Source organism: Neopsephotus bourkii, unplaced genomic scaffold, assembly GCF_033783945.1.
Source record: "Neopsephotus bourkii isolate Nb327-2 ecotype Australia unplaced genomic scaffold, CSIRO-AGI_Nbou_v1 NB_1120, whole genome shotgun sequence".
Lineage (NCBI taxonomy): Eukaryota > Metazoa > Chordata > Aves > Psittaciformes > Psittacidae > Neopsephotus > Neopsephotus bourkii.
This window is the reverse complement of record NW_026901606.1, coordinates 4,151,231-4,176,082: the sequence shown is the minus strand read 5'-3', so window position 1 is coordinate 4,176,082 and position 24,852 is coordinate 4,151,231. Positions and strand designations below refer to the sequence as shown.

Here is a 24,852-nt window from a genome sequence, read left to right as displayed (position 1 = left end):
GCTGCAGCATCACTTGGCCAGAGAGGGGGAGGAAGATGCTATATGCTTTCCTAAGGATTTAAACCCACCTTGTAAAACACGCTGAGAGTGCATGTACTGGGTTGTGTTCAGCAAATGCACTTGAAGCTACTACAGAAAAATAGAAGGAATGCCAGGATATGAAAGGTGAAATGTACTTGTTGATGACAGGGAAAAGATCAAGTGCACATTTAAATGCATGTTTTGTATTCATTCCCAACACGTAAGGCCAAATCATATTACCCTTTGCATGCAGGCCTTGATCCTGCACATTCCCTGGCTGCAGATCCAGGAGGCAGCATGAGCAAAGGCAGGCTCATCCCTCTGCAGCCACTGGATCCCACTGCCACCGAATTCATGGGAAAGCTCCCACTGCCTTCAGCAAGAGCTGCCCTTCACCGCAGCCATCGCACCCAGCAAAGGCTGTGGCATGGCGAGCTGATGTTATGGAATAAAGGGGAGTGTAGGTTTTCAGTGCTTGGTGTATTACTTTCTAAAAGCATCCTTACTTACTTGGGTCTTCTGTTTAAAGCGTTCTTTCCCATCGGTTTCCTTCATTTTCTTCGTCTACTGCTCCATCTGCACTTCCCCTCCCGCTTTCCATTAAGACGCAGTCAGAAAACTTTATTTACAGGTATTTCTTAACAATAAAAAATCCATGCCATAAGCATGACCTTGTGCATTACAGAGCAAGAAAACTGCATTGGTGTAAAAGACTAAATGCAATCTGCAGTAAATCCAAAGCAAAAGCTTAGCCTCAGGGGTCTCTGCAGGAGTTCCTCTGTTAAACCCCATGGAGTCCAGCTGTAATCCCACAGGCCTCCCTTCAGAGAAGCTTTAGAGCACACTCAGCAAACCTGTTATTGCACAGATCCCCTGGCCCTGCAGTCGTGTCTGCTCCCCTGGCTCCTGCTGACCCGTTGCACAGCCTTGCAGGAGCAAGGCACATGGGGCAGAGCTGGGCAAGGGTAGGGGCACCCAGGAGTTAATGTTGCCCCGTGGGAGGCTTGTCCCCAGCCCTGTCCCCACTGCTCCCCTAACCCATGATGGCAGGACTGCTCTGCTCTGTGTCGGCAGTGCCACTGACAAGCCCGAGCAGCACTGCACAGGGATGCAGGAATACAAGGATGCGGGGATGCAGGGAGAGGGCTGCCTCTGCCACACAATACTTCAAGCAAAGCAAGTATACCTGTGTTGAGAGCGTGGTGCCTGCTGCTCTGCCCCAGCCAGATGCTGGCATCCTGTGGGGTTCCTGCTGCAGGAGGAGGTGGGGCAGTGCCCAACGCTGTGTGCCAGGGCGGCATCTATCACCCTGCCCCTTGCATCCGATGGGAAGATGGCACACCTGCCCCAGCAGTGTGGGATAGCTTGGGGCAGAACCTGTTCTTCCCAGTGGTATCTAAAAGCCACCAGTGTCAGTGATTTGGGGGCTTGGAAGTGGGTTTCTGGTGTCCAGTCCCAGGCAGTACTGAAACCTGGACAACAGCAATCCTCCCCTCACTCCTGCCTCAGTTAAATAAGATATATCTGTATATTACCTGTACATGCTTACACAGACATGTATACACCTATTTATATAGAAAACCCTTGCTTGTCCGAATCCCAGCTTTCCACAGGGAAGGCAGCACGGTGGCAGCACAAGGCAATGCCCTCACATCACGGATGGCTGCATGAAGCTCCTCTGGCTCGTGCTCTTGCAGCTGAGGACGAAGGAGGAGGAGTTGCTCTTCTTGCTGACGCTCAGGTCGCAAGCCGGCCGTGACTTCAGGTAGTGTGTGGAGCAGCAGAGGAAGCGCCGCATCAGGTCGTGGAAGAGGTGCCCTGTGTACAGCATGTAGATCCAGGGGTTGCAGCAGCTGTTGAGGCTGGCCAGGAGCATGGCGATGATGAAGGGTAAGGCTGCAAGGCAGAAAGGACATCGGCATTAGGGCATGGTGCGAGAGAGCCAGCACCCTGGGGGAGTAGGCACCAGGCACACACCACCAGCATGGAACATCCTCCCATGCCAGGGATAGGCTGCCCTGCCTGTAGAAACACCGTGGCTGATGCACTGGTAGAGAAGAGATGGTGAATAAAAGGAGAGAAGTAAGGTTTGGTTTAAGCAATTTGGGTTTAAAGGTTTTTTCCCTCAGAAAGGCTGCATTTCTCCTTCAGTTCCTGTGCTGCTTGGCATTACCCTGGAAATGCCTCACAAGAGGAAGAGCTGCCCCCGGCATCACCTGCACGGTTTACCCTTACCATGCCCAAAGCGGGGAGGAGGGAGCATGGCCTCTTGGAGTTGCCATAGCAAAGAGTAGGATGGGAACAAACATTTTTTCCCACCAGCAGCTAATTCTGCGCAGGGTGGCAGCTTCCATCTGCTGGGGCTGTGGGGAAGCCACTCCCTCCCCTGGCCCCAGAGCATCCCCTGCTCCTGGGCTCTCCCCACCACCAAAACCCAGCCAACAGGACAGTGCCTGTTAGCCCTGCCCCATCCATGCATCTTTGCCCAGTGCTATCCCAGCCCTGGTGACCAGCAGAGTTTTTCTTTCCCCCAAATTAGTTTTTCCCATACGATGCTCTGCCAGGGAAAATGACAGCCATTCCCATTTCAGTAATGAAGCCTGGGAGCATGGCAATGGCTCCTGGCTGCAAGCGTGGTGCTGGGGACAGTGACAGCAGGGTGCCAGGACCTCCAGTCCCCAGCTCCTGCTCCTCTTCATTCCCAGCCCACAAAGTACCCAATTGTCCACCAGAGAGGTCAGATCAGCACCACCAGCTGAGTAAGGGACGGTGGGACTCACACCCTCATGGCAGTCAGACAGGAGCAGGGAACAGAGCTTTTATTCTGCCCATCCTCTCATCTCCTTGTGCTCTCAGGGGACACAAGCAGTAAGGATGCATATACATGTTTGGCTGTTTCTGGCCCCTTTCTGCCTCTGCAAAACTTCACTTGCAGTTTTTAAACTAGAGAAGAAGCGTGAATAATGAATGCTACATTCCAGATTCACCTTTAGCCAACTCATGCATAATTCCTGCTCTAGTGATGTCTGGTCCAACCACTTTTAATTGCAAGCAAACGCTAAAGGAAATCCATGGGGAGTGGTTTACGAATCCTAGGTGCAGGACCTGAAACACACCACAGCAATTCTACCTACTAAAAAAAACCCTGTGGCTCTTCCCTCTCTGCAGGAGATAAAGTGAATTTCATGGAGTTTACAGCAGGGCAGGTTTTAAGTGTGGATCTCCCCCTGCTCTGTCAGGACTGCCAGAGAGCCCCAAGAGGTGCTCCAAAGAGCAAGCTCTGTCCTTTATATATGTTCCCTCTCCCCATTCTCTGCACATCCCCTGTGCAGGCCTGTGGATGTCCTGCTGTCAGGAAGGATCAGCGGAGGCAGAAGGCTGTGCCTGGGAAGTGCTGTGGGACCTCTGCTGCCAACACCGCTACAGCGGAGAGATGAACTGAGGATTGTTCACTGATTCCCACAAACAGATAGATGCCATCACTCACAGCCCACGCTTCAGGACACCAGCTCCCAAGATTAAAGGATCGATATAACAGTTACGCTGCTTCACAGCCCTGCTATTATCTTCATGGGTGCTTTAAGCCAGCTCTGACTCAAAGCTCAAAATGCCACATGAAATGTATATTATCTGTAAGGTGCCCGCAACAGAAACCTCGCTATAACCAATGGTCTATGAAGGATCCCCGGTGCTGAAGCTGGCACCTGAACCATAAAGTGCAGCTTCAACCCACACTTACAGGGGCTGTAGGTTTGCATGGCCAGCAAAGGTGGAGATCACTGGTGTGCGGGGCAGGGTGACAGCAGGGCTGGGGGAGACAAGGACTGGGGCCAGGCAGGTGGGCAGCAGCATGGGACCCCAGCCCCATGCTGACACTGGCACAGCAGGGGCAGGGGTGCAGCTTCTGTGCCTCACTTGCCTTATTTCACTGAAGCTGTTTTGTGAAGTGATGAGGACTCGTGTATAAAGCTACTGGATCGGTATTAGCGGAGTGAGCCCTCTCTGATCATCACTTTGCTAGCTCAGAAAGGAGGGCTCCCTCTGTTTGTTTTCTTGACAGTCTTATCTCTACCCCCAACACATGCTAAACTGCAGCAGACTTCTCACCCTGCAGAGGTGAAAGCACAGCCCTGAGCAGCATTGGAGTTGTACCCACGGCAGACCAAGCACCCTGCATCCCTCTGCTAATGCCCAAGATCTGCATCTCACCACGCTCCAGGATGCAATGCACACAAAACTGTAGGGCCCCTGCTCAGCACTAATTAGGATTCAGTAAGGTATAAACAGACTCATCCTTGTCAGGGACACCCTTGGTGACATCCTAGGTGGACAAAACTAAACGTTTCCTAAGTAGGTGACCCTCCCTCACACAGCCTTTGTGATCTACACATCATCTCCCAGGGTGCAGCCTGCCTGTGCCTGAGCACCCTGCCCACCAGCTTCCATTCCTCCCTGATGCTATGCCCATGCTGCCTACAAGGTAAGAAACAGCCAAACTCCCTTCCTGCTGGGTACACCTCTGTCAGGCACCCCGCCACACTGCCCAGCTGAGGCAGCCTGAGCCTCGGTGCAAAGGAAAGAGATGCGGGATGCAGGACAACACTGTCTGGAACACTGCAGGCAAAGCCTCTTTCTTCTGCAGAGAGGTCTGACCCTGCCTCTGGGCAAACAGTGAGGAGGAGGAGGGTGGGCCTGGGAGGAAGGGTTGGGGTCTCCTGGCTTTTGCTATCCATAATAACCCACCCGAGCTTTTCCTCCTTGTGCCATGAACACCAAACTCCCACCCTTTACAACAGATACGGGCTCCCGAGCAATGGAAACGTGACGGAGAGGGGAGTTTGTTACAACTCGGCAGGGCTGGAGCTTTCCTCTCAACCTAACAGCAAATCAAAAGGAACAGCATAGCAGAGCCAGTTGCACAGAGCGAGAAAGGGAAGTTCCCGGAGCAGGAGGAAGGGTGCGATCTGTGAGCCCCTGGGCACCCCCTGCTCCGCGCCGCAGGAACCAGCAGAGCGGCAGAGGTTTGTTTGCTGATGCGTCAGGCAAAAGCCCTCGAGATTGCAGGTTTAAAATACAGCAAAGGGGAGAGACGCTGCTTCACCCCAGGGTGAGCTGGAAACTGGACGTTTAAACAGCCTAAACCAGGTGGAAAACGAGCCGGCCGCAGGGTGCACGGAGGGAGGCTTCAAGAGCTGTGCTCCTCCGCCCGGAACAGAAGCGCAGAGAGGCGCAAGGAAGGCGAAGTAAGCCCGCTCGGCTCCTGCCAGCTTTGACCCAGGAAGACAAGGCATGCGCGGGCTGCAGGAGACATCAGGCTCTCCCACACACAAGGTTAAAAGATGAGGGTCAGAGCTCAGGGGTAGGCTTAAAGAAGGGAAAAGAGTTCACAGCGTAAGCGAACTGTGCCCTACACTGTGAAGCCCTTTGCTGTGGCAGGGCTGCTGGGGAAGCCAGGAGGGGGCTGCAGCTCCTCACCCCTCCTTGGCATCGCCAGGGTCAGCATCTCTGCTGAGCTTGGTAAGCATCCCAAAGAGCTGCCATCCCTGGAGGCGCTTTTTTCCCTTTCTCCCACCTCACAAAGTTGTGCAGAGTTTTTCTTCTAAGCTTTCCCAAGCAGTTTTCCTTGCAGGTGCAGAGGGACCATCAGACACCTCCACCGGGTGACAGCACAGACTTGCACAGCTACAAGTGTGTGAGACTAATGTATTTTACTCTGCCTCAGCCTTAGTGATGACAGGAGCAGCCAGCGCCAAGTGTAAGAAATGACAAATCAGTGACACCACATCCTTTAGGAAAAGCCTTTGCTCATAAATCAGTGGCTTTCTGCACAAACCATGCTCCGGTCAGAGATAAAGTAACAGCAACATGGTCCAGGGTGGATGGAAACGGGAGAAGAGGAGAGGGAAAAGAGGGCAAAAGAGTGGAAAGCAAAGAAGTCAGTGAGGACAAAACAAGAAGAAGAAAACTTGGGCACTAATGCTGCTGTTTTCTCCTGGCTCATCCCAGCACCCGGCTGGGCAATCAAACCACCACAGACCCCAGAGCACCCCAGAGGGCTGAGATCACACCCCTGGGGACAGTGAAAAACCTCCCTGGCCACCACAACCACACAGCTTGACCAAACCTGAGCTGTGGTGGCCCTGAACCTGCCCGGGCTCAGCCAGCCCTTGCTTCCCCTGGGGAAGCTGAGGCTCAGACACTGCTGCCTGTCGGGTGGGCTTTCCATGTTCAGGGCCTTTTCCTGCCTCCCTCCCAGCCCCCTGAGACCCAGCCTGGAGCAGAGGTTCTGGCTGCCACTTGCAGCCTGTGAGTCTGCTGCTGGTGTCCCCACGGCCACTGAGCTAAGCAGTCCATGCAAACACAGAGCTATGGGAAGGGAGAGAACATACCTTCCTTCGGAGCATTCATGTCCCACACAGACCACATCTGCACAAAGAAAAAGGGAGTCCAGCACACTATGAAAGCTAACACTATGATGAAGGTCATTTTGACTGTTCGGATCTTGGCTTTGGAGATGAGCCTGGTGCTGCTGACCCTGGCAAATGTTGTCCCCCTGTGGGAGCTGGAGCTCATGCTGGGCCCATGAGCTGTCTTAAGCTTCACGTTCTGCCAGATTTTGAAGCTGATCAAGCCATAGCAGATGCTCAGCATCAACACAGGGATGATGTAGACCATCAGGGTTATCCAGGTGACATAGGCTTTAGATCCCCAGGGCTGGATGAAATCTGCCCAACAGTCGTAAACCCCATTCCCTACATCCCTCAGAGAAAATATGTGGATCTGTGGGATGCTGACCAGCAGGCACAGCAGCCAGGTGAGGAGAACAGAGACCCGGTCTGCTCTCCTGTGCAGAGACCGCAGCGGCTGACAGATGGCCAAGCACCGGTCCAGGGACATCAGCAAGAGCATGTAGGTGGAAGCAAACATCCCCACTACCTGCAAGTACTTGATCAACCGGCAAAGGAAATCTGGCCCGTAAAACCTAAACGTGATGTCCCAGATGAGCTGGGGCAGCACCTGGAAGATGGCCACGACCAGGTCAGCGATGCTCAAGTGCTTCATGAAGAAGTACATGCGGGACTGCTTCTGCTGGGTGGTGTGGATGGCGAGCAGCACGCACAGATTGCCGGTCAGGGCGAGGAACAGGATGAGGCAGAGGACTGCCACCTCTACCTTGGCCATCTCCTCGTTCCTCTTCAGGGGGTCTGTGGTACTGTTCCTCCCGGAGGTCTGGTTCTCCATGCGGAGGCTGCCGTTCCCCAGAGAGCTGTTGATGGTCCATATGCTGCTCCCCGCCAAGTACAACTTCTCCATGGCCAGCTCCGTCCCACATAGAGCCTGGTAGCAGAGAGGGTGGGTGGCAGATCCTCTGCGAACGCGTCCCCGTTTGAAGCAGCCGTGTCCCCGATGCCGCTCTCCTCGCCGCCGCTCACCTCGGCGGGCAGGGCTGCTCTGCCTCTTCCCCCGGAGCGCTCGTCCCTGCCTGTCCCTGTCCCGGTGCCCGTGCCCTGGGCTGAGGGCTGTCCGCCGGCTCCACCCCGGCCCCTCCCCGGGCTCCCGACGCTCCCGCAGGCTCCTGCCCCCAGACAAAACCAAGGCGCGGGAGGAGGATCAGCGGGAAGGGTCGGGACACGCAGGGTCCCCGGCGCAGCGCTCCCGCCCCCCCGGCGCTGCCGCACCCGCACCCCCATCTCCGGCACCTCCTTCCGCACCCCATCCCCGCACCCTCCCCGCTCCCGCCGCCGCCGGCTCCCGCGAGCAGCCCCTCGGGGGTCCCGCTCCTACCGCCGGACCCTGCCGTGCGCCGGGCCCGGGAGCGCCCGCCTGCGCTCGGAGCGGCCGCCGCGAGAGGGAGCGGCAGCGCGGAGGCTGCCGGCGGGTCCCACGGTGATGGGCGGGGGCTGCAAGAGCCGGTGGCGGGCGGCGCTCTCGGTACCCCCGAGCCCCCCGGGCGTGCGAAGCGTGGAGGGGTGGGAGAGCGCCCATCACCCTTCTCGGCCCTGCAGCCGCCGGTCCTGCAGCCACAGGCCGGGGCTGGGGAGAGCAGAACCGCCGGGAGCAGACGCGATGTATCAGACCACAGCCAGGGCACGGCCCGAGCCCCGGGCGCTGCTCCCCAAGCTCTGCCCGCTCTGGTCTGGGGGTTCCGAGTGCCGCCGGGAGCTGCACTCTGACTGCTGGAGCCTGTCACGGCCACCGCAGCAGAGTCCCACTGTATCCACCAGCACAGCCTCATGCAACCAGGAGGCTCCTGCTTTCATTACTTGGCAGTTAAACAACCACCAGGAACTGTTTTTTTCTTTCAGGAGTATTTTACAGTATCATTAAACCATTCCTATGAAAGAGGACAAGGTGGCTGTGTTTAACATTGTTTGCAATCAGTGCCACTAGCTCAGCAGCACATGGCACCGTTTTTACTGTGGTTCCACCACCCTAACAGAGCAGTAGGGACATAAAGAGTGCAGGCAGGAATGTTCAGGAGAGCAGGGGTCACTCGCAGGCCTTCTAACCAAAAATCTGGCTTCTGCAAGAACACTTCTGGCTTGGCTGCTGCAGCCCCCAAGCTCCAAGCAGATCCAGCACACTGATGCACATTCCCCTGTGCTGCCTTCCCCAGAAAGCCACATCTCCAGCTCTACTTAGCTGAGCCTTAGGCCTTGGATAAACATCCCTGCAGTTATTTTTAAAGGTTTTGGGAACCTTGAGCTCCATGCAAGATGTAGAAATGATACATACTTTGGCAAGTTCTTCCCTCCAGGGTTCACGTTCTTCCTCCTTCAGGCAATAAAACTGCTGTGGGAATCGCTGGGGATAACAGCTCACCATGTGCAAGGCTTTTTTTTTTCATTGTTCTGCCTTTTTGGGAGAGTTCTGAAGGAGGAGGTGACTGGGTAAAATCCTGGCTCCAGTGAAGTCAAGAAGAGGCTTGCCTTTGGCTTCTGCACGGCTCCTTCAGTGTCTTGCAGGGCACAGAATGATGGTAAAAGTGCTGTGGGACCTGTCTGGGTCAGCAGCACTGGTGAGACACCCACCTCAGGTGAGACAGAGCAGACAGTGTTCCTGTTTACCCTCAGATGATGTGTCACTTACAATGACACAGGCACTCATTGCTTCACAAACCAGACCTGAGCGGCTCCTAATGCAGAAAAGAGGCTTATGCCAATTGTGTTGCTCAGACATGTGGCAGCCTAGTGCCTCAAAGCATGGTGTGTAACTGCAGAATACGTTTTATTGCAATAGTGAATCATCAATGCTAAGCTGTGAAAGAGCTCTCCTAGGATTCATCCTGTTTGTTCCCTTGCCAGTGTCAGCCTGTTCCCAGGGCTGTTTCTAACGCGCTGCCAGCTGTGTGTGGTTCAGAGGCGCAGGAGCGGCTGGCTCCGTGAGCCGCGCACTGGTGAGGTGAGGGATCATACGCCTTGAGCCCTGAACTTTGGATTAAAAGGCTAAGCCACGGAAGGTTTTCATTAGTTTTACTTTAAGTGTCTTGGCTGCAGGCTGGGCCCTTTGCTCACGTTGCACTTGCAGCGGCAGGGTCCTCCCCTGCCTTGCTGGCAGCGGAGGCTGGATGGGAGCACTGCAGCTGCAGCGGGGAGCACGGAGCTGGTTATACAAGGCGCAGCCCAGCCCCACGGTCTCTGCTCTCTCATGGAAGGGGCTGCAGCGTTATCCCTCCACACCCAAACAGGGACTGCATTTCAAGCAGTGCAGATGCTTCGGGGGCTTGTGCTCCCACCAGCTGTGACAGGGCAGCCCGTGTCCCCACTCCCAGCATACAAACAGCTCCCCGTGTCCATCACTTTCCTGTCTGCTTTACTAGACCAACAAACAAGCTCCTCAGCAGCTCCAGCAGCACAGGTCCAGGCTCTCAAGGCAGCCTAGCCATTGCTGCCCACCGGCAGCGCTCCAGCCTGCAGCATTGCTCTCCAGGGCTGCCCATGATCACACCCTGCATGGAAACTGCCTGATTTGGAGCTCTCCTTGGAGCCCAGACCTGCACAGAGGCATGAGGGCTTTTCCAGTTCTCCCAGGATGGCTCCAGAACCTTCCTCCTTCCTGACCATTCCAGAGCTCCCCAGTGCCCTGTGTGGTTCACGGGTGATGAGCACAGCTGCTGAGGGTGCTCTTCAAACTGTGCATGCAGCACAGGCAGCAAAAGATCCATAAGCAGAAAAAAAGAGGCTTTTTATTCCTTTTCAACCTTCCTTGGTTTATTTTCTTTTTCTCAACTTCTGCTAGGGGAAAAATTCCAACTGGTTCTCAAAACCATTAAATCCAGTCAAAATAAACTCACCCTGCGGCTGCCATAGGAGTTCACATTCATATAAATGTTAATTTGAGCAAATAACCATAGCACCGACCCACAGCTCTGTGCCGCATGGCTGGTACCTGCGGCCAGAGCCCACTATCCCAGTGCCCGTGCAGTGGAAGAAGGGCCCTCTTGCAGCGGGTGATGCAGCTCATGGAGCTGGCCAGCAAGTTCAACGCTGTCACTATGTGGAATTAAAATGCTTTACTGCTAATTGTGTGGGGTTGTTGCCTGCTGTGTGTGTCTGTGCAGCGAGGGAACAGCTTTGGTTCTGCAAATGGAAACTGTTGTACTGGCAGACACCGCTGCTGGGGGTTTCCCTTCATCGAGGCGTGAGAGTCCAATCTGAGATTTCATCATTCCGTCTGCACGTCAGTCCTCTCACATAAGTGACCAAGTACAGAATCCCACGAGGGGCTCAGTAAAGAGGCACTTAGTGAAAACAAGGTCAGTGCTGTGCTGGCACAGCCCTGGGCACAGTGGTGGTGGGAAAGCAGCCTCACGGATAGACATGAGCCTCACAGAGCTTCTCCATGGGTTTTGAATGGCCACAGCTGGGGTCTAGTCCTGGTTGGATTGAAGGATCCAGCCATGAGGTTTTAATGGCCACTCCCTTTGCCTGCAGTGGGAAGAGAGTGAAGGGAACTGCGGTAGCAAAAACCTCATCTATGCCAAACAGGACACTGGGGGCTTGGGGCAACATCCAACATCATCCAGCAGCAGGAGGAGATGCTCGTGGCCCCTTGCAGCCCCTCAGTTCTTATTCAGGCAAAGCTGTGGCTGCCCCACAACTGAAAAACAAGCACACTTGATCTTACAGCAGAGAATGCTGTGAGAATGAAAGGGTTTTCTGAGTCACCCCCAGCTCCTCCCAGCTTTCAAAATTCATACACTTGGAAACATTTTTATTTAGAAAAAAACATGCTTTGGAATAATCAAAAGCACAAACACTGCATCAAGCTAAATTTAATTGCATTTCAGTTTACTGCTGCATCTGAAATAGCTGTTTTTCCAATAGCTATCTTGAATCCAACTTTACAGTCCCCATGATACAAGAGGTCTGGCAAAACTTCAATTCCAGGCCACTGTTTTACAGCTGGAGTTGCAGCCGCTCAGGAACTCTTGTGTATGGATGTGGCCCATCGCAAGCAGTGAGAGCAAGAAAGCCAGGATATTTTATCTGGCTGGTTTTGCATGGGAAATTCTCTTTATCCTAGAGCTTTTTCCTAGTCCTCACCCCCTGCACTCAGTCTGCAAGAGACCCAACTTTGGTAAATTCACTAAAATACAGAGATGTGCAGTCGCATGCATGCCCCTCCCTGGAGAAGGCAGATTAGTGCTTCAGTAGAAAGCTGCTGAATGTCATGGGTGTTGGATAAGGTTTGGGACTATACTAAGGACAGAGATAATTATGAGTGTCTCCTAAATGTGTGCATGAGTAAATCCCAAGCATGATTCCTGCATAGCTACCCAGCTAGTATACAGATTTTCATACTGAGAGTAAGTACTGTAAAACCTACCCTACTTGAGTCAATGAGTCTTTGGTGACAAAACAGAAACACAAGCAATGCACATAATTATTTGATCTTGAGCACTTATTCAATATTCATTGTGTTAATGAGTTTGCTGATCAGTGACAACATAGCACAGTGCTACATATCAATTTAAGATGCTGGTAAAGTACTATTAAACTCTTTGGTAATGTCGTACCACAGGTTGCATCACCTGACTGCATAAACCATGCTTTTTGCCATGGTATGTCTTTTTGTTAGTTAAAAACCCCAAACTAACCCCCAAAAGTAGTCCTCAGATTGCCTGTAGTAAATAAGCTCATGGAAAAATACAGCAGAAGCCCATTGTCATCAAGCATTCCTGCTCTAGTGCACAAACTGGCTTCTTGTTGGGGCTCTGCACAGGGCTGCTCTGATAGCTGTTGTTTTGTTTTGGAAACTACATCATCAAAGCATTACTGGGAGGGAAAAACAAGCCAGGAAAGCTGACTTGCACACAGACCAGCAAGAGGGGAGGAACAACTTGGATGCTGCAGACTCATTCAAGCTTTAGAAAGCGTTTGCAGTAGAGAAAGAGAATTTCCATGAATTCACGCCACGTATCAAAAGCATTTCTTTTCCCTTGTTTTCGTTTATCTAGGAACACTGAACTTGCTCAAAGAACCTAGTGTTAAGATGCTTCTACACCATGTCACTATAAGGTTCATGGGATTCAAACAGTTTCTGTCAAAGAAATCCTTTATTTATTTAAACCCTCCATCCTCTGCTTGCACCAGTGCAGAACCCAAAGTTATGCTCACTCAATTTTTGGAAATAAAATCTTGAAAAAGAGCCTGAATTTCTTGGCATTAACCCAGCACTGATTTCCATAATCATTACCATTAATACTGCAGCATTGCAAATAAAAATCCCCACCAGAGCCTCTGAAGATGCACTTGTTTTTTGCTTAGTGCAAAGGAATGCAGAAGGATGCCATCTCCTGCCCTAGAGCCCAGTTCCCCCTGGGATACAGTAGCAATGCTCTATTCGAATCAGTGATTTTAAGCCTATTAAAACTAGAGTAGGGTGTTGGTCATGCTGATCCCATAATCTAGGCTGATCTGATAATCCAGAAGGTCCAGTTTAGGTTGTGGCAGACCGTCACAAGGCAGATGCCCAGGGTTTCTACAGGGAAACCCACATGCTCCCATTTTCTCCCTGTCATGTGCAGGCTTGGGAGTACCTGTTACAGGCAGGGGAGGGACCACAGGGCATTTGCCCTGGGGAGAGAGGAAGGGTGTCAGGGGTTACGTGGGCTATGCCCAACGTATATAACCTCTGCTAAGGGTAATAAACACTCTCACCATGCACCTTCTTGCAGGAGCTGAACCTGCCTGGCTGTGGGGTTTTTTACATGGCTCCATAATGACATTGTTCATGCTAAAATGCTTCTTGCTTCATCTCATTATGGCCTCAAAGCTCATAAAAATCAATGGAGCCTGCACAGACCCTGAGAATAACAAGCTGGCCTAACACAGGATGGTGGAAATACATATACATAATATATACAAAGGGTCTCCAGTTTCAAGCTGTTGGGAGATTATATAATACTTTTACTACTTTTTTTGCTTGTTTGACTGTTTTTTACTGTGCTGCTGTGTAACCTCATTTATTCCAGTTGCCCTGAAATCTCACTTGTCAGCAAGGAGGAATAAAAAGCAGAACAATTCCAGTGGGATCCGGTACCCTGCCTCCATCACCCTGAGGCTGCTCCAAGTTGGAGGATATGGCTGTGCCCACGGATATGCTGGGCAGACAATGTGGCCTCGACCCAACCAAGATGCTGATAAACAGCTGTCAGAAAAGGGCATGTGCAGCAGGAACCAGTTATATGGGACCTGCAAAACCAAGGTACAAAGCAACGTATTACTGAGCATCGCTTCCTGACATCTGAGATATTAACTAAATATTTCCGTACACATAGCTATGAATCATTCATCAAACACCAAGCACATGACGTGCAAGCACTGGCCCCATACAGTGAGCTTCAATTTATGCACACAAATAGCTATAGAGGAATGGTTTTGTCCATTAAAATGAGGTGCATCCAGGGAGGTTGTGGAGTCTCCTTCTCTGGAGACTTCAAAACCCGCCTGGACACGTTCCTTTGTAACCTTATCTAGGTGTTCCTGCTCCGGCAGGGGGATTGGACTAGATGATCTTTTGAGGTCCCTTCCAATCTCTAACATACTGTGATACTGTGATATGAGCAGAACATCTTACCTTGTTACCGTAAAGATAGAGAAGCCAGAACAAAACCAAAATGCATCTGCCTAATGTACATTATACAATTAATATATATGTAAAAGAAAGTGAATCAACTTTGCTGCTCATCACTACTTGAACAAAATCTATGCTGAGGGATACAAAAGGGACTTCAGTCCTTCCCAGGATAATGAAGTATATATGCATGCCTGTGTGCGTGTATGTGAGTATAGAATTGGGCATATGCCTAGAAATACCCATACAGTGTGTGCAAGTGTATGTTTCTATACACCCCAGTCCCTGACTCCTGTGCCATTTCTCTCACACCAAATACCTGCCCAGGACCCAGGAATGCATCTGTGGGGTCAAATAATTAACCAGGGCAGTGAGCTCCAAAAATGAAGCCCAGCTCCATTTATGCAACCTTTGCTGCCTCGGTAATTATTCCCCTTTTGCAGTAATGTGTTTACCTCCTCTTTCCTGAAGTCAGTGATTTGTCCTTCTCTTTATTTACTTTCAGGTGCTTGATCTTGAGCCAGCTCACCAATTTGTTAGAATCACTTTGAATTCAGGTCCTCTCCTTCAGAGCACTCGCAGCGACTCCTCCACTTCCAGGGAGTGAAAAAACATGATTATTCTTCCTTCTGAACAGAAAGTGACTGGTGTCAGGCTTGCCCAACAGTGATGACGGTTTGATTTCCTGCACCTGGGTAAGGCATTCCAGTTCTGCTCTAGCAAAACGGACTCTCCTTACACCAAAGGATCATTGATTATTAACTCCTGCTGTCAAATACACAGTCCTTGGAGAAGTCACCTTGACACCATGGACCCTGCCTGTCCCCTGCCCACCTCCAGCCTCCGCAGGTCCATGGCAGGGGCGCACAGCCCACCAGCTGCATCCTCAGCTCCAGCCACCCAGCCCTGGCTGCAGTCTCTCAGGTTCAGAGCAGAACCTGATACAGATGCTGGATGCAGGATGCAGGACACAGGATGCAGGATGTAAGCTGCTTTTGGCCAGTGCATGGAAGTGGCTCTACAGCTCTGCTTCGTATGCCTGGTACGTATGCCTGTACGAAGTGCCAGCTCTGTGGGATGGGGCTCGACAGCTCCAGGAAAACCTCACAAAGGCAGGAGCAGTGCCTGCAGGACTTGAGCAGATAGAGCTCAAACCTCCTGGGAATAGTGGGCTACCTTTCCTCAGTCTTTATCACTCCAGGCAGGTACTCTTTGATGCTCCTGCTGTGTCTAAACTAATACAGAATAACTTATTATGAATCTTTTTCTCAGCTGAAACCTTGAAATGCATAAACCACTTCTGCAAAAACACAAGACACCCAACTAAAACCACAGCATGCACTGAACAGGCAGGTTTAAAAGCATTCTTCAGGATTATTGCATTAAGTTTTAAAGACCACATGCATTTCTCCCCAGTCATTGCATGCTTCATGCTCTGTGTGTTCACACAGTTCCACACTCTGTTTTCTCATCTCACACATTGGTTACCTTGCTAGCTCTGGGTCTCTCATCAGCAGGGCTGATCCCTGCTTCTCAAGGCAGGATCACAGTGCTGTTCCCACTAAAACAACAGTACCTGCATGTGCTTTTGCATTCAACCAGTGGCATTGAGTGTGGCAAAATGAAAAGATCACACTGAAACACCACCGTGGGTGACTTTTACTCAGGCATCCTTTTTAACATCAGAAGTTAAAAAGCTGTTTTATAAAGAAAGGCATTGACTGGAAAAATTCCTAATATCAAAATTAATACTTCTGCTGATATTCCACTTAAAATGCCTGTTAACACTGGGCAAGAGTTAACTCACTGCAGCACAGTGCCCCAGCTCTGCAATGGATGGGACCCTCCTCAAACTGATTCCCACAGAGCCACAACAGCTTGTATGGACAAAGGGTCCAGTCACAATGGTCCTTCCAACAGATCAAGCTATGTAATCATCATTTTTTCACTCTATTTTATGTGTCTGGGTGGGCTTTTTAAACCTTAAATAAACTTTTCTCATGTATGACCATTGCTTTAAAAGCCAAAACAATGGAGTACAAGACAGCAGCAATTTGTCCAAAAAGCCCCAATGTTACATGTGCAGCAGTTTTCACTTGTGCAAACTGAGTGCAAAAGAAATGATTTATTTTTTTATAAACCAATTATTCCTTACCTATCTACACATACTCAGCAGGCTTTTAAATCACAGCCTTTCCTGCCAGGTCAGCAATGGAGCTGCCCTCAGGTGAATGCAATCCATCACTGGTTAACTCCTAGCTCCATTAAAAGGGGTCAGCAGCCAAAGATGTCTTAACTGGTGTGAGTGACAACTGAACAAACAAATGCAGCAATTAATGAGCAAATCAGAAAACCAAGCTGTGATTTGTCACCCATGATCGAGGTAACAGGGAATCAGCCAGTTCATTAGTTAATTGTCACTAATTGGGAACAGGAGCACAGCATGTTGTGATTCCCTGCCAAAGGCTTTCCAGAGCACAGAGGATGGAGAATGGCTGATCTGCCATGAAACATGGGAACTGGGAGCCTTACCGGCAGTGGCATACCCTGGATGAGAGCTGTACATGGATTTGCCACGCATGGATTTGCTATGCAGACCCAAGCCACAGAAATCCTCAGTCACAGAGGCCTTCAAGACCTGCTCAAAGCCCCACTTGGATTCTCCTGAACAGTGGAAGCTGTTCCAAGTGATGGGGATGTAGCATCCTGGAAGACACAACTGTGCAATGTATCATCTTGCTGCCTTTCTTTGGGCAGCTGAAGCTGCAGCCCCCAGTGCAGACACAGCGCAGTGCAGTACAGTGCAGTGCACACAGGGGCTGTAGCCTGGTTAGTGCAGCCCTGTGAGTAGGAGCCCATCCCTGGCCAGCAGCAAGGGCTGCTCGCAGGATCCCGTTGTGAGAGCAGAGCCTGTGCACAAAGAGCATCCCCAGAGAGAGGCTTGCTTCTCTGGGAAAGGAACAAAATATGTTCTCTTGTGCCCCGCATGACGATGGCCGTTAACCCAAGCAGGCGCTGGGTTTGGGCTGGGAGCTGCAATATCAGCATCCCAACTGCTTGGCTATAAAAAGAGACATGATTCAGATGTCAACCTAAAAAAAAAACCGAGGTCCTTTCTAGCCACAGTCAGACACAACACACTGAGCTCACAGTTACCAGGGGATTTCCAGATCCCTGCAGGGATGAAATGAGAGGGCTGCTGTGCCAGCCTGACCTGCTGGACCACACATCCCTGTCCCCAAAGCAGCCAAACCCCAGCAAGGCTCTGTTCTCCCTGGGGACACCCACAGCCCCTGGCCTGGAGCAGTTGAATTCCACACCTGGAGATCCTGGTGTGCCCACGTATGCCTGGGTGGATCCACTGGGATCACAGTGTGGTTTAGGGAGGCCAGTGTACTTAGAGCCACCAACCACCTCAAAGAACCTCTCCCACCGCTGCCCGACAGAGATGAACCTGTGAGCCACCTGCCACACAGGTGACAGAAGATTTTTGTTGCCATGATTTTTAATACAAAATCACTTACTAACAAAGGTGCTTCACTGACATTTCATCACGCCGCTTCGTATGCATAAAAGTAATTGCTTAACAGGTACAGCCAAAGGAGAGTCACACAGAACAAGATGAGATAGGGACAAAAAGACCACATCTGTTGAAATCCCAATGCAAGCATAAAAGTAACTGCTTAACATGTACAGCCAAAGGGGAGTCACCCAGAACAACAAGATGAGAGGGGGACAAAAAGACCACGTGTGTTGGAATCCCAAGTGCAGATCCTCAGTGCTACCCACCTACAGCCTTTTCCCCCAGTTCCAGTGCTGGGGGTTCAAAGATTTTGCCCACACCTTCCTCTGTGCACAGCTTCACCCGCTGCATTGCTTCACCACCTAACTGTGAATCAAATATCCCACAGCAAGTGAGGGCAAAGCAAGAAACCAGGTGCCAGTTTTAAAAGGTTAGACTAAACGTGATTAGAAACCTTGTGTACTTAAGGGCAGAGTGTGCGATTAGAATTCATGTTCCACCTCGAGCGTGAAATAAGCACAGGGGCAGCGCTGGGCTGGCTCCACTTCCACCCCTGTGCTGCCAGAGGGAGCACAGGCTGCAGTGAGGATGAGCTTCATTCATCAGAGACAGGCTGAACTGTAAAGCGCTCCGCAGGAGCAATCCTTTCTGCTGCCAGCATCAAAAGCTTCCCGGTTTGGCTCAATCTGTTTCCTACACACAACATTGCTCCAAGCATAAAGCCTCTTCTGCAGGAGCACAGTGTGGTGACACACCACCGAGCCATGCCATCAGACTTGGTCTTCCCCATCCGAATGGCTTGTTTTCCATCCTCTCACCTTCCCACAAAGCAGCATTATGGATGCCATGCCCCACGTTTGCTGCTCTCAGATCATACTGGGTGTTTCTGTGCTACCTTTGCTATGTGCCACCCATCCCCCTGTTCCCACTGCTCCCATAGCAGCTTTCCTGCAGGTTTGACCAATGGAGAACAGTACACACTGATTCCAAATACTTGTCAAAATACCTCCTTTTATAAGTTTGGTTTGTTTGCTGAATTTTGATTTAATGCAAGCTATATCGTATTTAGTGTTATCATTTATCCAGTTGGTTTCTTCATTGTCATTTTAATGTAACCCCATGGCTTTCAGCATTTCAGCTGAGTGAGAAGGGAGAAAGGAGATGCATCCACTCAGACACACATCTGTCTCTTCACAGTTCCTCTTCTCCTGGCTATGTGCTGCTAGATCCCCTGCCCTGCAGGTGAACTGCTCCTGCTTTATTTCCACATCAGGTTGGGGTTTGTTTTCCCAGGAAACAAAGGTGTGTTTGGGATTTTTATCCCTCTGCTGATTCAGTGAAAGAGGAACCTGCATTTAGAGCAGGCTTTCATCACGAGCCGATCACCAGAAATGGGACAAGTATTCCCTGCTTTCACACTTGACTAGAGCATTTCAGACCTTCGTTGAAGGCCCACTGTAATACTGGTGAATAAACACACTTTTGCCACAGAAAACATTGCCTGTTTGCTTTAAAGAATATGAACCACCAAAACGTAAAAGAATTCAACCAGACATTAGAGCTGGAAAGGCAAGGAAAAAAACATCGGTGTTAAAGAAAGCAAATGCTTTCTGTAAAAGCTTCCATTAACCGGGAATGCTCCCAGTGGAAAAAGTGGAGATGGAAAATTTCCCAACCACACCAGTTTTTAGAAAATCAAACCCGTTTTTCCTCTTGTTCAGACTCTGAAGTACCTACAAAACACAGCTGCCGTCCTGTTATTTCTGACACAGACCATCAAACCAAAGACACAAGGAATTTGACCGTCAGTGCAGTTCTCTTTTCAAATCAGACCTTTTAGAACAACATCAGCAGCACCTCCATCCCACTGCAGGCACATGGTCAGCTCTGGAAAAGAGCAAGACAGGGTGAGAGGAGCAAATTCCTTCTTATTTCCTCCAAAGCACCAGCGTTCCCAGGGACCAGGAGCAATATTAGAATAACCCCATTGCTCTTCTCAGCATGTAAAGCAGATGCAGACGCACCATTTGCATTTTCCCCAGGTCACTTGGTGCTAGAGTGTTTCAGCGCAGGATGCTTTCCTGCCATGTCCAGCACCTGGTCACTCACAGGGGCATGGAAATGGGTTCAGAGAACAGCAGTAGGTGTCGCATCTGTGGCAATTCCTTTTGCTTCCAAAGATATTCCTGCCTGACAAAACCAATCTGATAGAAACTGCCTGTAATCTGCAAAGCAAAACCAGATAACCTCCTCCTTCCAATCCCCTACTTAACCCACCGGCTATTGCATCTCAGAGGGGTACATGAGTGGGAGCAAGCAGGGAGCCCATGAGGCGACCTCCATTGCTGCTGCTCCAGCATTCCCAGGAATTGCGGCCTTTTCACACGGCTCCAGAGCCGGTCTGTAGGAAGGGAACAGGACAGGACAGGACATTTTTACTGTGCCTGTGATTGTTTTGTTTCAAGTTCTGCCCTCCTGCCCTGGCCTGAGGGACTGCTCCGTGACTAAATTAATTTCCTCTCAATGGATGTTGTGCCTAAAGCAGCCGTTCCCAAAGCTTTCTGCTCGTGGCCCCCCACATATCCCAGCAGTGTCCCTGGCCCTGGCTGCCAGCAGCAATAGAGGGTTCCCAGGAGCTTCTGCCCCTCTTGCCATTCCCCTGTCACCCCTGGGAGTCCCAGGAGCCGGGGTCTGGCTTGGGATCTGCTGACTTGGGGGTGTGTGAAGGGGTCAGGATCTGCAGTGGGGCAGGGCAGAGGGTCCCCAGGATCCTGCATCCCCCTGCACTCACCAGCCAGCACAAGGGGATAGCCCTGGATGATCATAAAGTGCAACCAGCGCCTTTCAGAATCAGCCCAGTGAAGAGGTGTGCAGAGAATGGAGTAACCCGCTTCATGATCACTCACTTCAGAGGCACAATTGTGCTTTCCCCTGCTTTTACCACCCTCCTCCAGGCTGAGGGCTCTGCTGCAGTGAAGGCAATGCTCAGGCAGGAGGAAGCATACCAACATCCGTGCATCACCACTTCTGAGCGCTGCCTTTGCTCCTCTTTGCGGTGACTTTTGTCCCCAACCCAGTAGTTCACAAGTCCCTGACTGCTCCCCAGTTGCCCCTTGACTTGGTGACGGAGGAGTGGAGCTGCCCAAGGGAGCGAGGGGACAGGACAGCGCGCTGAGGACACTGCGTTTCCTTCGCCGTTGTTGTTTTTTCCCTTACGTTATCCAATTTATGTGAATTTAGGGCTGGTGAGAGAAGTGCAGCGAACGGCCCCGGAGGAGTGCTTTATGGCACCCAGGGGACCGGCAGACACCCGCAGCAAGGGCTGTACCCAGCAGCACTCACCCATGGCTAGAGCTTGACCCCGGTGCTGTGTCTGGCAGCGTGCAGGCAGGGCTGCCGCAGCCCCTGCCCATGGCCACGGATCCTGCCCAGGCTCCATCGGGATGGGAATGGGAGGCACCAGCCATCAAATCCACACGTTTTTCCTAAGCTTCCATATTGTCAGAGATGTCTGCTCCATGCAGCCTTCACCCGCACCTCTACGGCTGGTTCATGCATCCAAACACCTCTCTCGGGTTTGTCATGTATACAGAAAATCACCCACCCCTACTGCTGACACACGGCTCATACAGAAGGGAGATCAAACCCCTTGTCCACAGCCCTATGTTGATGTTCCATCTATCTCCACACCAGAGCATGGGACCATGGTTGTCCCTGCCCCATGTGCTGCACATCTCCAATGTGACCGAGACCTCAGGGTCTCTCTCACAAAGCAACTCACCTGCTGTAAAGACATAAGAAGAGGTGACACAGGCACAGAGTAGCTGATGCACTGATTGCCTTTGAAAGATCCTGAACAGTCTCTTAAACTCAGAGGTCTGTAAGGACATCAGTAAAGATGCTTACCACAGGTACATGAATGAAAACGTCTCTATCTTCAGCAAAGATAGCTGTTTTAGACCTTAAATGGGTACTTCAATAATAAGTGATAGAAAAAATGTATCACAGAGGTTGTCAGCAAACCAATTTGATGATGCCTGTATTGAACACGTCATAGCTGGTTCTGTCTCTCTTCTATACCAGGTAATTGCTTCATTATCTTAATGCTGCAATTATTGTGGTAGCATGGCTCTTTAAATCATTTTCAGTGAATGCACCCACACCATTTCACTGACCAAAGGTGGTGTAGAACTGCTGACCTGCTTCATCCTTGAATCCTTCCAAGTGATCACCCAGCAGTGGCCTGGCTTGTTTGCCATTGCTTGGAGAAAGCTCTTTACAATACTGTGGCTCCTCTCACACAAAAGGTTTAACAGTTTACTCAGGGGTGCATGGCAAGGAATCACTAACAGCTGAATTTGACTGAAAGGATCACTAACACCATACCAGCATCCAGAGCCTGCAGGTCCGGGTTTTGCTAGGTGCTCCTGCAGTGTGGAAGAACATCCTGAGGAGGAGGCTTGTCTTTCCAGGGCAAGGCAGAGATGCTCTCCATGGGGCTTGCTCAGAGCTTTGAGTGCTAGGACCCACATTACCCGGTAGCACCGGTGGTTTGCAGTAGGTGAGAGTGCCCCTCAGAGGCGCCAGCCATGCCGATGTCAGAGGCTGCATAGGGGAAGTGAGGAGAGGGCCAGTGGGATGCATGCATGGAGCAGAGTAGTGCTGCTGCCTGCCCTGGGATGCTGTTTGCCAGGCACACAGGGCACTAGGTTGCTTCACCAACCCGCATCATCAAGCTTTAAAAGAGAAAGGGGGAAAAGAGGCCGATGTCATTCCAGCACCTGCAAATACTCTGGTTTTGCTGGGTCAGGAGCACAGTGCCTCGGAACCTCAGCAGGTACAGGATGTATGTGCACAAGCCCCCACCAGTTTAGCAGCAATTATCACCCAATTCCTCTTTCTTTTTGAGTAAGTACTCCTAATGGTCAGATTAGTTTAATTCTCCTGCATTTCAACGCTGAACACAATAAACAGGTCCCTGGGGGGTCAAAGTGAGAGCAGCTCAGGTGACCCTAGATAGAATTAACTTGAGTTTGTTCCACTTGGAAATAAATCCAGACACCCTCCCTGTGTGCTACAAGTCACCGAATGGTTTGGGTTGGAAGGGACCTTAAAGCTCATCCAGTTCCACCCCAAGCCATGGGCAGGGACACCTTCCACTAGAGCAGTTTGCTCAGAGCTGGTTTCACTCGCACCAACCTTTAATGCAGCCAAAAGAAAGGGCATCAAATCCCCTTAATGGTCATAGGCAGCAGGGAAACTGCTCACTGGCCACTGATTTACAAAACCCTGAAAAAGCCTTTAAAGAAAATAAATGTGAGCTGTTCAGTGTCCAGACCTGAGGGGACCCTCATATAATGAAGCAAAATGGACTTTTGCAAATGGGAGTCCCAGCCTAAAACTTGCTGCTACAGAGAGGCTATAAACCAACAGCAATGCTGTTTGAGATGGCAAGGGACATCATTCCTCTCATGGAATGGCTCATGGTGCCTTAAAAGCTGCTATTTCCCTGGCACGTTTGTGTCATTCATCACTGAGCTCTCTGGCAGAGCTGGTGTTTGAGGGGCAATCTGACTCACGGGGTTGAAGAATTCCTGCTTGTGCTCCTGCCTCCTCCTTGCAGCAGCAGACCTGGAATTTGCCCTTTATTAAAATCCTCTCCCAAGTTGTATGGGAAACGTGGCTCAAAGTCAGGCAACCCAGCTGTGGGGAGCTGAGCTGCCAGAACCAAACAGCCTGTTAAACACACCTTGGAATGTTTTTATGGAAAATTAAACATTTTGATAATTACTACAGTTTTAACATGTACACAAGCTTTAGCAGCATGGAGGGAACGGCTGTTTTCCAGTAACAGCAAAATCTTCCTTCCTTGGGGCATTCACATCACTTCGCAAGGTGTAGCCTTCAGAATAACACTGGTCTCCCTCTTCTGGAAGTCAGGTTTGTGGCTACCTTCCGCTTGGTGTGCACATGTGCTTTCCCAGTCCCCACATCATATTGTTGATTGAATAAAATGAGGTTTAGTAACTTCTGAAACAAAAGAATCATAGAATCACAGAATGGTTAGAGTTGGAAGGGACATTAAAGATCATCTAGTTCCAAAGCCTCTGCCATGAGCAGGGACACCTTCCACTATACCAGGTTGCTCAAAGCCCCATCCAGCCTGGCCTTGAACGCTTCCAGGGATGGGGCAACCACAACTTCTCTGCGTAACCTGTCCATTACACATGGACAAATTAAGCAACTCTGGAAAACACCAGTACTGGTACGCAAAGACCCATCTCCAGGTTAGCCAATGGGGAACAATATAAAGGACTTGGATAACCAAGCACAGCAAAGAAGAGCTGAAAGCTTGGGTAATTCTGCGTGCATGACCCCAACATACAGTAAGAAAGCCATCAAAGCGAGAAGCTTAGACAACAGTACAACCTTCATGCAAATAAACATCTCTGTTCTAGCATTTTTATCCGACTGTTCCACAACACCACACATACTCAGCAGTGATGGAGAAACAACACTGAAGAAACAGCTCCTGCCAAACAGAGCGCTGCCAAGTGACTGTCATAGGTAAGACAGATCATTTGATAATCAAACTTCTGCCTTCACACACTGAGCGCTCAGATTGTGCACATGGGTCGAGGAACAGACAAGCCTCACATTCAGGGGTTTTCACCCAGAAATCCTATTGCTCAAGTATTTATTCGGCAACCATATGGATTAAAAGTGAGCACTTTGATGTTTAAAGATTTTAGTTCATTTAAATCTTAAGCTAATTTCTATCAATTTTTATTTCATAAACCCCCAAATCACTTCAAAGATATGCTGGGTCTATAAATATGCTCAGACATATTTTTCCCATTTCACTGGTATGATAAAACTTCATTTCAGCCAGTGGAAGCCCTTGAAAACAGCCTTGTTTAACTTCCTAGAAATTAGAGTTTGCAACAAATATCTCTATAAAAACCTTTTCTCAGGCAGACCTTCTGTTTCTGATCACAGAAACCAGACTGGAGGCTCTGGAGGAGAGGGATCAGTGTGCTGAGGAAGTCCTTGGGTTGTTCCAGCCCACTGCAGGCAGGTATTTGGTAGCAGAAACCACCGCTGATGAGGAAGAACGTGAATCCTGCTGCTCCCTTTGCCTCTCCTTCAGAATCTAACCTCCTGTTCTCCCCTGTGGGAGCAGTGATGGGCAGGATGGCCATGCGGGCACATTGCGACCCACCAGCACC

General features: G+C 50.6%; 1 protein-coding gene and 1 long non-coding RNA gene across 2 annotated transcripts; both read right to left on the bottom strand.

Moving 5' to 3' along the window:
* Positions 1–621: 621 nt before the first annotated feature.
* OXTR (oxytocin receptor) lies at positions 622–7,877 on the bottom strand. The gene is made up of 3 exons (XM_061362497.1): positions 7,807–7,877; positions 6,411–7,597; positions 622–1,917 (listed from the first exon to the last, which is right to left on the bottom strand). The coding sequence occupies exons 2-3, from the start codon at positions 7,333–7,335 to the stop codon at positions 1,670–1,672; spliced, it is 1,173 nt and encodes a 390-aa protein (XP_061218481.1). The 5' UTR covers positions 7,336–7,597; positions 7,807–7,877; the 3' UTR covers positions 622–1,669.
* A 3,400-nt stretch (positions 7,878–11,277) lies between these two features.
* Positions 11,278–16,392, bottom strand: LOC133217249 (uncharacterized). The gene is made up of 3 exons (XR_009726842.1): positions 16,256–16,392; positions 14,556–14,693; positions 11,278–13,100 (listed from the first exon to the last, which is right to left on the bottom strand). It is a non-coding gene; the product is annotated as an uncharacterized LOC133217249 (long non-coding RNA).
* Between the last annotated feature and the right edge of the window lie 8,460 nt (positions 16,393–24,852).